This window comes from Vulpes vulpes, chromosome 5 (assembly GCF_048418805.1).
Source record: "Vulpes vulpes isolate BD-2025 chromosome 5, VulVul3, whole genome shotgun sequence".
NCBI classification, from domain to species: Eukaryota; Metazoa; Chordata; class Mammalia; order Carnivora; family Canidae; genus Vulpes; species Vulpes vulpes.
This window is the reverse complement of record NC_132784.1, coordinates 114,383,807-114,397,492: the sequence shown is the minus strand read 5'-3', so window position 1 is coordinate 114,397,492 and position 13,686 is coordinate 114,383,807. Positions and strand designations below refer to the sequence as shown.

At 38.8% G+C, this 13,686-nt stretch overlaps 2 protein-coding genes across 2 annotated transcripts; both read right to left on the bottom strand.

Annotated features, from left to right (window-relative positions):
* Positions 1 to 623: 623 nt before the first annotated feature.
* On the bottom strand, positions 624 to 1,589 carry OR6K2 (olfactory receptor family 6 subfamily K member 2). The gene has a single exon (XM_025986388.2). The coding sequence runs from the start codon at positions 1,587 to 1,589 to the stop codon at positions 624 to 626; it is 966 nt and encodes a 321-aa protein (XP_025842173.2).
* A 9,032-nt stretch (positions 1,590 to 10,621) lies between these two features.
* Positions 10,622 to 11,608, bottom strand: LOC112910133 (olfactory receptor 6K3-like). The gene has a single exon (XM_025986389.2). It carries the CDS (start codon positions 11,567 to 11,569, stop codon positions 10,622 to 10,624), a length of 948 nt encoding a protein of 315 aa, XP_025842174.2. The 5' UTR covers positions 11,570 to 11,608.
* Positions 11,609 to 13,686: the final 2,078 nt, after the last annotated feature.

Genomic DNA, 13,686 nt, shown 5'->3' with positions numbered 1-13,686 from the left:
TCTCCTAGTTTCTTATGGTCACCAAATTAATAAGGTTGATTTGGTCTTGAGCCCAGTGGCCTCCACTCATTTCACATATTACTGATGATTGCAAGCACACAAAGATGGCCTTGGCCCGTTACTGACCCAGACATGGAATTCCAGTTGCATAGCACTGCTAAGGTACAAACAGAGCAGGTGAGTCATAAGAGAACCTGTTGAAATAGGTCTATACAGCTATTTATCAACAATGAACATTCAATTTAGGAATAGTGTTATTTTTAACTATATCCATTGGTAGTACCAAGGAAAGAACGGAATCTTAAAGATGAATTTTCAATTATTATATCTTACAAATACTTTGACTACATTAAAATTAAATGTTGACCCAGATCATTTCCACAGAATGAATTTATATTGACCACACTGAATGGCAGAAAGCTGAACTAACAAAGTCAGATCCAACAATGTGTCAAGTTGGATAAAGAGTGAAAGAAACTATTGAATTCAGTTATTAGTGAATTTTGTTTCTTGGTGACCTCTGGAAGACCAGTTTGAGTAAAAGGATGATGGGAAAAGGCAGATCACAGAGAGTTGAGAATGAAAAGTCACCAACACCTGTGTAGACTTCCAATAATTAGATCTTACTTGAGGTCCTTGGTCTTATAAAAAAAGGTTTTAGTTTGACCCCAGTGTTTTTTTATCACTTCCTTTATCTCTTTATTCCTCAGGCTATAGATGATGGGGTTGAAGAAGGGAGACAAAACTGCAAAGGCCAGAGCAATGACTGTATCCCAGAATAAGGAGTAGGTGGCAGAGAAGCGTAGGTACATGAGGGCCACATTGCCAAAAAAAAGCAAAAAAACAGTGAGGTGGGAGACGCACGTGGAAAACGCCTTGCGTCGGCCTTCAGCTGACCTAATATGTAGAATTACAGCCACAATACCAACATAGGACATGAAAATGAGCATTATAGCTGTAATAATCTCCACTGCATGGACAATATCTACTACCTGAATCATGACGATGGCTTGTGTGTCTGTGCAGGCCAAGCGTAGCACGGGGAGGAAGTCACAGAAGATGTGCTCAAGATGATTAGAGCCACAAAATGGCAGTGTGGAGATCCAGGCAATCTCAGGGAGAGGCGTGATAAAGCCGCAAACACAGCAACTTAAAGTCAGTTGGGCACACAGCCTGGGGGTCATGGTAGTGGGATAATGAAGAGGGCTGCAGATGGCCAGGTAGCGGTCAAAGGCCATTGCTGTCAACAGACAAACCTCACTGATGCCAGTGGAATGGAAGAAGTACATCTGCAGGAGACAACCATTTAAGGAAATGCTCTTCCTCTCACTCAGCAGGCTGGCAAGCATCTTTGGGATGGTCGCTGTCGTGTACCAGATTTCCAGGAAAGAAAGGGCGCTGATGAAGAAGTACATGGGCTTGTGGAGGTGAGCATTCAGCTGGACCACTGTGATGATGACCAGGTTGCCGAAGACAATGAAAGTGTAAATGAAGAGCAGGGGAACAAAACAGGAGACAGAGCTTCCCCAGGAACGAGGGAAGGCGGAGAAGATGAACTCCTGAGTGGTGCTTTGATTGGGGCTCTCCATTTTCTAGTTGAAAACAAGGACTTCCAACTCCCAGTGCACTCAACTTTGTAGGAGATGCCTACTAGTGGTCCAGAGGGAATGTGCTTACCAAATGCCAGCTCAGCTCTATGAGGATCCCTGCACTGGGGATGCAGAGGAAGACAAAGGACGAAGGAAGCAGCCCGTACTCTGTAGATGTTTACAACTAAAGTTATGGTGTGGGAAAATATCCAGTCAGAAAGTAGAGGCAGTATTTTAGACAAATGAGTCTCTAATTTTAGGATCCTTCAGAACCATATGGAGGGCTTGTTAAAGCTCAGATTGCTGGTCCCTACCCTGAGAGTTTCTAATTCAGTAGATCCTGGAAAAGGCAAAATAATTCACATGTCTAACACATTTCTGGGTGATTCTAATCCTACTGGTTAGGGGGACATCATTTGAAAATCATTATATTTAGACAAAGAACTAGACAAGGCAGTGAAGGAACAAGAAGGTGATTTTTTTCCCCCTGTATTCAAGTCACACTGATTCCCTGACAACTTCCCCACAATGGTTTCAGGATTCTTTCTTCAAGCTCCCAGGTCCTCCTCTGATTCTTTACATATGATTTAATTGAGTATTTTGATGGCAAAGACAAACCGTCACTGGTGAATTTCACCCCCTTCCTTCCCTTTCTTCTCTAACACATCCCCTTTCTCTATCTCCATATATACGTATAATATCATAATATGTATATGTGACAATTGTTCAGACAATATTCAGGGGAGACAAATAATAGCAATTTTTACATGTTATTCTTCTTTTCTTTTCTTTTCTTTTCTTTTTTTTTAAGGTAGGCCATACTACCTTCATTTCCTTCCCTTCTCCCCTTTCTAGGAAATGGATCTCAAATATGTTTTATACCAGAAGGCTTTGGTCAAATGCCATAACTAATGGAAAGTAACTATGTGAAGCCAAAAATGCAGAGAGGTGCTCTAGTGGGATTGCAGGGGGTGCTGGGGTGGAGAGAGAAGCTGCAGGCTCTGTGGAACACGATGTAAACAACACATCGCAGGATATGGTCTTATTAATTTATTCCCTTTTCAGAATCATTTGTTTTATTTTCTTCACTGATTCTCTCTTCTTTTTTTATTTTTTATTTTCATTTATTTTTTGATTCTCTCTTCTGCTATCAGATGTGCACAGATCTTATCTTGAGGGAGAAGTACTGTCTCTACACAGACAGTTCCTCTCCTTTGTACCAACATCATTTCCCCCTAATAAGTGGATATATATTTACTGTCTTCATTCCCTCCTGAATCCCTTTAAATCAATGATCTGCTCTCAATGCTCCATATCTCTTTTCTTAAAGTGTATTAGTGGCTTTCTGATTAAAAACTCAATGGCCTCCATCTCTCCTCATTGCCACTGACCTCCAAAGGTCAATCAGGTGATTGACCTGATTCTTGAAAATCTTTTCTTTTTTGCCTTTTGACACCACACTATCCTGATTTGTCTCAGTGGCTATTTTGTCTTCCACACACCCCCCAATTTCTATCTTTGTTCTTTTATTTCTAACTCCATTTTTTTTTACACAGAGATCTTATTTACTCAAAACTGTTGATCAACTTCTATTGGCTTCCTACTCTCATACTGATGTGACTCCAGGATTCCTTATTTTGGATCTCTCTCTGAACCCTCACATTTTCTTCAGAACCTTCCCACTCAGAGGCCTCACCTTGACCCAAACATGCAGACTCCACCTGTTACAGGCTGAACTATGTCCTCCCAAAGTTCACATGTTGAAGTTCTAACCCCTGGTACCTCAGAATGTGACTCTATTTGGAGAAAGAGTCTTTAAGGATATAATTAAATCAAATGAGAACAGTAGCATAGGCCCCAATCTGATATGACCAGGGATCATCTAAGAAGAGAAACTGTAGACTCAGTTTCAGTGGCAGGACCATAGAAAGACTCAGGGAGAAGGCGGTCTCATACAAAACATAGAGAAAGGCCTCAGAAGAAAGCAACTCTGCCCAAACATAGATCTCAGACTTCCAGCTTCCAGAATTGTAAGAAAATAAATTCCTATTGCTTGAGCCACTCAGTCTGTGATGCTTTTTTACTAAAACCCCAGCAGGCTAGTGCACCATCCTCACCTGAGTGTGCCCCCATTGTCCCTTGCTGAATTTCTTATTTTTATTTATCTAGATACCAGCATCACTCATTTTATATCGACTGTGCCCTCATTTCTCAAACCCAATTAATCATCACTCTCTGCTTAACTTTTTTCTTGTTCCATCATCAATATCTTTTATTTCCATTGCCGTCACCCAAATTTGATGCCTACTCATAATGCTTCGACCTTTGTAACAGGTTTCCAGAGGTCTTACATCTCATACAAGCTTCCATCCCCTCAAAATTTGTCTGGGTAGAACATCAGTTTGCTCGTGTGACTTCCTTCCATCTTCCAATTGAGTTTCACATTCTCACTATTCTCTTCTTCCAAGATGGCTCAGCTTTAAAAAGGTATCAAGTCCTCTAGGAAGACACTTTCCTAATCACTGAAATAGGAGATCATAAACTGCCTTTGCTATATATATATATATATATATATATATTCATATATATATGTGAGTGACAATATACTAATATATATATAGTTGACACACACACACAAACATATATATATATGCCTATCGATGATCATATCTATCATATATCTATCTATGCCTTTTAAAATATTTTTCCTTAGGTGCTTTGATTTTTCATATGCATATCTATCTTTTCCATGAGTTTTGATGTCCCCAGTGGTCATCACCACCACATCTTCTAACTGTGGCCCTCAGGGCAGGGTTGTACGGACTGAACCAAGCTACTAGTTCAAGAAGGTGCCTCTGAGCAGACGCAGACCTAATTCTCTAATCTCCTGAAAAGATATGGTCAAGCCAAAAAAGGGATAAGGAAAATCTAAACCTGAAAGGAAAACCATTAGACTTTCCCCCACTGAACTCTCCTCTATCTAAAACTAGTAATTGTAAATCCAGTGCAAATGTTAATGGTGTTTGTGCTGAACAGCTGACTGTAAATCTCACTTCATTCCAGAAACATTGACTCTTGAAACATTTCAGAAATCAATCACAATGCTCATTTGTGGTTTTAAAGCAACCACTTGAGCCTTGACCCCATTTCCTGGGGGACTTTAATATTTAAAATTTTGTCCTTTACACTAACTTGCCCTATAATATTTTTCGTGCTAATTCCTCCTTGCTCAAAATCTTCTCAGCAGTTATTCACAGTGTCTGCATGCACACTAGGGTTATCTATTCTTATGCAGTGGATTATTCTTTCTCTAGATATCTTCAATTCCCCCAGATTAGTTAATTCACTGACCTCACTGCTGTTGGCTTCCAAAGTCGGACAAACATAGATGAAGACTCTATCTTTCCCTGCCCTGATGTGGCCATCAACCTCCCTTGCTCTCCTGCTATGTCCCTACTCTGAGTCTTCCATCTAAACTGTATTTCCTTCACCAGTCAGTGATATATATAGACCTGATGCTCCCTAGTGTTTCTCCCTACCCTCCCATTTGTGTGTATATGTGTATCTTTTCCTGATCATAACTAGAATGGGAAGATAGACTCTCTTGAGGATTTTACATAAACTAATTAAGATAAGAAAACAATTGTTCCCATGATGGCTCCAATTAGGAAAAACAATTCAGCCTGGCAGTTAGGAGAATCCCAGTTCTGGGGACAAATGAGAGAGTCTGGGAGCCTGATGCATTGGAATAAATGTATTTTTAAAAACTTCCTTTTTCTGTAGTAATTCTGGTTAGATTGGCTGTTAATTGAATCAAAATGCTGAAAATCCAAGACTCAGATTTGAAAGAAGTTGATACAGCAGAAAGCAGGGCATTTGTGGAACAGTGAAAAGTGAGATCTGAACTCCTGATTACTTATATCCAGGCCAAACTTAGGAAACAGCAGCCCTGCTTTTAAGCCATAAGATATTCCATTCTCTCTTTGAACTTCTCCTTCCTCGTGTCATGGGATAAGCTCTTCTTTAAAAAGTTCTAGTTTTGAGATGCCTGGGTGGCTCAGTGGTTGAGCGTCTGCCTTGCATGATCCTGGGATCCGGGATCAAGTCTCACGTTGGGCTCCTTTGCAGGGAGCCTGCCTCTCCCTCTGCCTGTGCCTCTGCCTCTGTGTGTGTGTGTGTGTGTGTGTGTGTGTGTGTCTCATGAATAAATAAATAAAAGAAAAAAAGTTCTAGTTTTGTTATTGAAAACAACTATTGGAAACCCAAATCTGAATTTTAGGAAATTATATTTTCTTTTGGAATATTTCACGTGGGAATTAGCAGCTAAAAATATATTTTCCTAAAAATTCCATGTTCACATTGACAAGTTCAACTTGATGCTAACACTGTACTTCAAAAGATGACTGCTTACTGATTCTTACTTTATAATTAAACTACAATTTATACTTGTGTCAGGAATGTTCTTTGCTTATCTGATCCCAAATTGACAAGTCATTCTCTTGGACTTTTCCTTATGGTTGCAAAATAGATCTCTAAATATCAAGCATCATTTGCATGTTCAGGGCAGAAAATTTTGTGACTGAGAGTCTATCAACAAAAGCTCTCGCAGAAATCCTAGCTAATTATTGCCAACATCTTGATGGTGAGAACCCCTTAACAGAGGTCCGCAAAGAATAATAAGCTTAGCAATGAGTCTTGCATTAAACAACTGAGTCAACAGTATCTGCTATATCCTTTCTCACCTTAAAATATTACTCTGAAAATTAAATTGTAATTTAAAATCCTACACAATTTTAAGCATTGTATTTATTTATAAGACTCCATGAAAGACATTGGTTATTACATAGAAACACTTTTACACTTGAAAACCAACAATGACATTTAATTCTGTTTCATCAGTTCCAAACTCAGGTAATGATTACCTTCAAATAGTATATGAAGTCATGTCTAAGAAACTTATATAGTTGCAGTCATTTGAGATTTATTGAAAAAAACCTCACTATTTTTGTAAATTATATGAAATTATAATATGAAAGTATATCTCATTTTTTAATATTTTGAAACATTACAACAACACTGAAATATGTAGTTACTTATTTAATGGTTGAAATTTTATAAAACACAGGGCTCAATAGAAAAACTGTTGACACATAATATTTAAGAGTTAAAAAGACCTGCTCTGGTTATTAAATATTAATAAATTATTAAACAAATTATTTCAGTGATTCTCAAATAAATGTATGTCTGCATTTTGTTTTGTTTTGTCTGCTTAGACTGACAAAGAATACAATGAGTGATATACATTGCATGGAGTAATGTGTTGAAATATAAACCCTCAATATTGCTGGCTGTATAAATTTTTACAATATTTAGAATGGTGATTTGGAATTATCTATTTCATTTTAAACCATGAATACCATCAAATATTGCATCTATATTTCAGGAATTAATCTTACAATAATATTGCAATGTGCAAACTTGTATGTAGTTTTTCACTGTGGCCTTTTGTATGATTAAAAGTGATTGAAATAAACTCAAATTTGCAGCAAATAGACATTAAATAAGTAACAGATGGGACAACTACAAAACATGCTGCAGTTATTATATGTGGAAATAATAGATCTCTGTGCTGTGACTTGGAGAGACATAAATGTGTTATTAACTCAGAAAATGTAACACTAATGGCTGTGATCTGCTTTTGTAAAAGAAAAGGGATTATATCTAAATTTATATTGAAATTTATTTTTAATTTCCTTTGTTTTCATTCTTCCTCTATTTTTTCCTATACAGCTATTTTGTTTTGTTTAGCTTTAAGATATCTTTTGTATGTATGTTTTCTTGAAAGACATACATTTGTATTTTATGTACATGTACTTTTTGTTTATATCAATTGTTTTGAATTGATTTCATTGCATTGCTGTTTTCTTTAGTCAGCATTATTTTTTTAGTTATTTATGTTTCTTTGTGTTCATTAAGTTTATAGTACCTAACACATATATGACCCTCTGAAGTATTCACTCATCATATTTTAAGTATTTCTTTTCCCATAGTAGGTCACAGATTGCTACCAACTTCCCAAAACCCAAACAACATCTTCACATATATTAATTTCTTTGGGACATATTCCTAGGGACAGGATTACTAGGACAAAATACACTTGAATTTAAGTTCTACCAGATTTTTCTGCAAAATGTCTACACCAGTTTACATTCACAGCTGGGTATGTGTGTTTTTTGTCTCTGCATCCCCTCCAACTCTGACCCTTAACAAAGAATTTAAGCATCACTTCATGTACTCAGGAGCCTTTTGCATTTATCATCTTTTAAATTACTTGTCTAGATCAGTTGCTGATTTTCTTTAAGTTCTTTTTCTATTTTCTTGGTTTTTTAAAGAAGTCTTTTTATTTAAGTATAAGGATTTTTCTCACTGAAAACAAACTAAATAATTATGCAATAAGGAATGATATTATGGCTTCAGACAAAGGCACACCAGATTACCTAACATAGCAGTTTCTAGTTAGAAAGCATCGTAGAGAGTTCATATGAATTTTGTATTATGTTTGTACTAACACAAAACATTTTGCTTATGTACATACAGCAAGTAATAAGAATAAAAAAGGAGGATTTCTACAATGCCTCAATATGTTGTGCATATTTCTTATTTTCACATGGCTTGAAGAGCTTTTCTATTGAACTTTTATTCTACCTTAAAATATTTTTAATGTTCTAACTTTATTTTCAAGCACTGACCAAGTGCTAGGTGACTATAAGCCACAAAAATGATGAAGACAATGGTATAGAAAAGAGAATGTAACTTCCAAAGAATGGCTCTCCATATCTCTTCACCTCCCCTTCAGCACCTAAATAATGTTTCTAAATAATCAAAAATTTCCTTAATGTGTAAAATTTCTTTTTTACACACACAGACACATTCACACACACATACAATCAGGTAGCATGGTTAAGTAACCACACATTTGGTGCAAGTAATCTTTCTGAAAATGATAGAATTAAAAAAAATTAAGAATACAATTCTAAAATACTTACAACCTAAAAGAAGATCTTAAGATTCAAATAATAAGCACCAGTTACTAAATTTCTGCCATCCCAGGCTGGTGCAATGACAAAATGCCCACAAGGCAGACATTAAAACAATAATCATTTAGTCTCATACTCATAAGTCTGTTCATCTGCTGCAACAAGATGAGTTAGGTTGGACTCCTGGCTCTCGGTTCTGGACTCTAGACACCAGGCTTCGGGCAGGTTGGGTTCAGGTCTGCTCCACATGTCTCTCATTCTCTGAACCAGGGACTCTCAGTGACATGGCCTCATGTGTCCAATGCTGCAAGGGAAGCAGCTACTGAGGACAAATCCAACTATAAAGGCACAGATTTGATCTTAAGAATGTCCATTGGCATCCCAATCATCAAATAAAGAAAAAGGCTGATCCAGTGTTGTGGGGCAGGGAAGTATACGGTACCCACCATGAATCCACTCATTGCAAATTTGTGGAGTTATAATTCTGTTACAGGGGTGTGAAGAACCAGGACCAACTCAATTTACCATGGAGATTTATCACTCTATTATGGTGCAATTTCAACTTGTCAGTGATAGAATTGACAGCTCCACAGAATAAGAAGATTTATTATTTAATCTATATCAACTACTATTAGAGTTGTATTGAAAGTGCCACATTAATGCATTACCAGTGCAAACTTTATAAAAACAGTATCTTTACCAACAGCTATAAATATATCTGCACATTTTACTTTAATAAGTCAGGTTCTTGAAATTTATCTTGAAAAAAAAGTTCTTGAAAATGAAAAGAACTTTATGTGAAAAAATGACAGTTGCCATATTTATAAGAATGGTGATAGTCAGGAAGCAATATAGAGGGTCAAAATAGAGAAATAACTTGTACATCCAATCAGTAAAATATTTTGTCATATTTAAACTGATTGATATAAGTACTTTGTAGTAACATGGATAAATTTCAGCATATAATTTTGAGTTCTAAAATATTTATTACCAAGTCACATAGGTATTATATTAAAACCACTACATAAATTATATATTTTAGCTCTGATATGGTAGGGAAGATAGACGATTTCTTAGAGAGATGAATTAAATCATCAATAAATTTCATTGACTATAAATGTAGATAAATGCATTTATTATAGTAAGTCTTAACACTCTTGCACTGATCCTACATAAGATGGTAAGTTCCCACAGGTAGGGATCTGATCTTCTCAACTGCTCTTTATTGTAGTTAACATAATACCAAATGCAGTCCATGATGCTCCCGTTCGTGACAGCATCACATGCAGAGCACACACGTACACAGATCTCAGAATACCAGCAAGCCTGACAAGAAAGGAAACAAAGGTAGGGGATCAAGTCTACAATCTGGGTGCTGGGAACTCTCGTTTATGCTTAATGTCCAGTAACTGCCTAAAAGAACTTGGACAAGTCATCTTAATGTCATGGGGAGTGAGCTACATGGGCTCCATCAGGTCACTGGGAGCTTTGTAAAGAGATGGCGTTAAAACGTAATACCTGTATGACTAATATTGATAAAATTAATCATTTTAAAGTAAAAGAGTAAATTAAAATCAATTAAAATCAAACAAAATGGGGTGCCTTGAGTGGCTTAGTCATTTAAGCATCCTACTCTTGGTTTTAGCTGGGGTCATGATCTCGGGGTTGTGAGATTGAGCCCTGCATGGAGCAGGGAGCCTGCTTCTCTCCCCTTCTGTCTCCCCTGCTCTCTCTCTAAAAATATAAATAAACAATACATAAAATCTTAAGCATCAAATAAGATGGGAATACAAGAAAACAGTCCACTGATCCTAAAAAGTAAGGAGTGGAATTGGTATGTTTGTCATCTCTGTGAGTTCTCAGAGAACTTCATCAGTCTACCTACCAGCTCGTGGAGAAGAAATTTGGACTAATTGTGTAATTACTTTAAGTTCTACTGTCTGTGGGGCTGATATTTCATGAAAGCTCCATTTGTGTAGAGGACGCGTGCCTAAGTCACCTACCAGGTACATTAAACACCTTTTGAGGGCAAAGGAGTTTCTTAATAGCATCTTTCATATCCTTATTTCTCAGGCTGTATATAATGGGATTGAAAAAGGGGGCGAGGACAGAGAAGGTCAGAGCAATGGCAGCATCCCAGAATGGTGTATATGTGGCAGAGAATCTAAGATACATGAGGGCCACGCTGCCGAAAAATAGCAGGAAGACAGCAATGTGGGCGGCACAGGTGGAGAAGGCCTTTTTACGACCCTCTGCAGAAGGGATGCCCAGGATCATGGTGACAATTCTGATGTAGGAAAGAGAAATGATCAGACCTGTTATCAGAATGGCCAGAGCATGAATCACATCTTGCACCAGAATCACAGAGGCATCAGTACAGGCTAAACGTAATAACGGTGTGAAGTCACAGAAGATCTGACGGATTTGGTTGGGGCCACAGAAGGGCAGAGTAGAAATCCACACAATCTCAGGTAGAAGGATGAGGAGACCAAAGATACAAGAGCCTGCAGAGAGCTGAGCACACAGCCGAGGGGTCATGATGGTCAGGTAGCGGAGTGGGTTGCAGATGGCCACGTACCTGTCAATGGCCATGACAGTCAGCAGGGCTCCTTCAGTGTTCCCAAGGGAATGGAAGAAGTACATCTGCAGGAGGCAGCCGGTCATGGAGATGGTCCTCTTCTCACTGACCAGGTTGGAGAGCATCTTGGGGATGGTGGCTGTGGTGTACCAGACCTCCAGGAAGGAGAAGGTGCTGATGAAGTTGTACATGGGGTTGTGGAGGCGGGCGTCCATCCTGACCGCAAAGAAGATCAATAGATTCCCAACGACAACAAAGGCATAGATGAAGAGTAAGGGGAAGAAGTACAAGAGGCCACCATCCTGGAGCTGGGGGAATCCAGTGAAGACAAATTCCGTCACTACTGACAGGTTTGCACCCTCCATGTGCCCAGCAGAGCTCCCTGTGAATGCAGGAGAGGTTATGCCCAACTAACAGAGAAGGGAATCAATACAGTATAACCCTAAATATTATTTTGGTGCCTGGTGCTTTGTGTTCCAACATTTCCCAGGTTCAAAATAACCAGTGACTTGCCTGTATCTGTGATCTTTTTATTTAGGACTCAGCATAGCATAATGATTAACGAATAGCAGGGGTTCCAATCAAACATATGAGCCTGAATTCTCATCCTGCCACATATTATTTGGATGATAATGGGCCGGTTACACAATGTCTCCGAGGCTCAGCATCTCCTTCGGTAGCTGAAAACATATTAGTGCAACCAGAGTTGTGAGTATTAAATGAGTTAATGTCTCAAAGTCCCTGGCATTGATGCTTAATATCTGTTATCATTTCCTTCCTAGATCAGCTTTCTTAATATTAGCACCATTTTGTTCAGATCTTGTTCACTCCTCAACCATTTGCTGTGTGAATCCCCTCTTTACTGGCGCTTACAAAAGCCATTCTGTCCTGTGTGTCAGGGACATGATAATTGTAAAGCACTGGAGAGTTTAAGTTATTATATTATGTCCATACTTTTGTGCCAGAAACTCCTGATTACTGCTCTTTGAAGATTTTCTCCCTTGGCTCTCATGAAACCCCACTCCAGCTGTGCCCTGTTCCTAGACAGTAGCCTCCTCTCAGCTGTGTATTATATCATTGTTTCCTAATTTTATGTATTATGGACCAATCTTCTCTGCTCATTCAGTACATGGCTATATACTGCAAGGTCCTGCTATGGCCCCTAAGATCATGTTCCTCTACACTCCGTTGATGAACACATAGTTGTCAAACCTCTGTCTCCAGCACAGGTGTGTTTCCCAGACTTCAGACCTACATATCCGCCCCCACCCCCGCCACCTGCCTGCCACTCTCTCCCACACTATGGTGGTTTTCATGGTTCTCTGCCACCTCCCTGGGATCGTTGGCTTTGTGAATGGCAACCCTCTTCTTGGAAGGCCTTCAGACTCACTTTTCTTCACTGGGAAACTCTTGGGATTCCTTCAGGTTTCGGCTCAGCCACTGTCTCCTATCAGAAGCCTCACGATTGTTGCTGTGTTCTCATCTCCTTCCTGACATTGATACACGTGTGCACACACATGCACACACACACATCTGGGTTCTACTCATGTGTCCTTCACGGGGCCCCTGCCATAAACCTTACCATGTTTCATTGCAATTCTTGTATCTGTTTCAATTCACCGTATTGTGAACTTCTATCAGGGCAGGATCAGCTTTTTGTCTTTCATGCCCCCTAAGATGTATTAAGTACTTGAGAGTAGCTTCTTTTATAATGAATAGGTTTGGATAAGATTTGAAACCATCATTAAAGCCAGAAAAATCCAGAAGCAAGGCAGGTGGGAAGGAAAGCATAAACATTCATATCTTAGAGCATCACACAGTCTAAATAACTGGTTATAATTTCTGATTGAAAATATGCAGAGCCCATAGCTCCAATGATGGAACTTTCTCAGAAGCCCTAGTGTAGGGCCCAAATTCAAGCCTTCTCAAATCTTCACTGAGTCTTTAGCGTGTGTTTCATCCAAATATGGGAGGAATTGGATGTTTTCTCCCCCAGACCTCAGTGACGCTAGGCTTACCTCTGACAGATACAGAAGGGCTCTTCCTTCTCCCTGGGTCTCTGCATTTCCAAATGTCCTTTCACCCTCTCTGAGGACTTGTTATAGCCATCCTACAGAGGACACTAGAGGGGAAATGAGCTCCACTGAGGATGTATCCCCTGGTAAATAAGTAGAAAGCAATCTTTTCTCTCATGGGGTCAATTATCAGAGCACCTCTGCACTATCTTCTCATTAGATCTCCAGGTCAAAGGGGATTCAGTGCTTCATGGAAGATTCACAGATCCTGGTGACCATTGCTACTGCCTTTTTCTTGTCATCATTATGATTTTACCGGTCAGTCTCCATCTTGGTATGGAATTGGGAGGGTTCCATACAAAGAACAGTTTGGGCAGACCTCATCCTTACAAAAACACAGATCACATAGGGTAGTGTTGAGGGTGATTTATTGGCATGGTAAGTATAGTGAATAAGTGAGTGAAGAA

Coding starts and splice junctions, on each gene's coding strand:
- OR6K2 (XM_025986388.2), bottom strand. CDS start 1,589: ATGGAGAGCCCCAATCAAAGCACCACTCAGGAGTTCATCTTCTCCGCC.
- LOC112910133 (XM_025986389.2), bottom strand. CDS start 11,569: ATGGAGGGTGCAAACCTGTCAGTAGTGACGGAATTTGTCTTCACTGGA.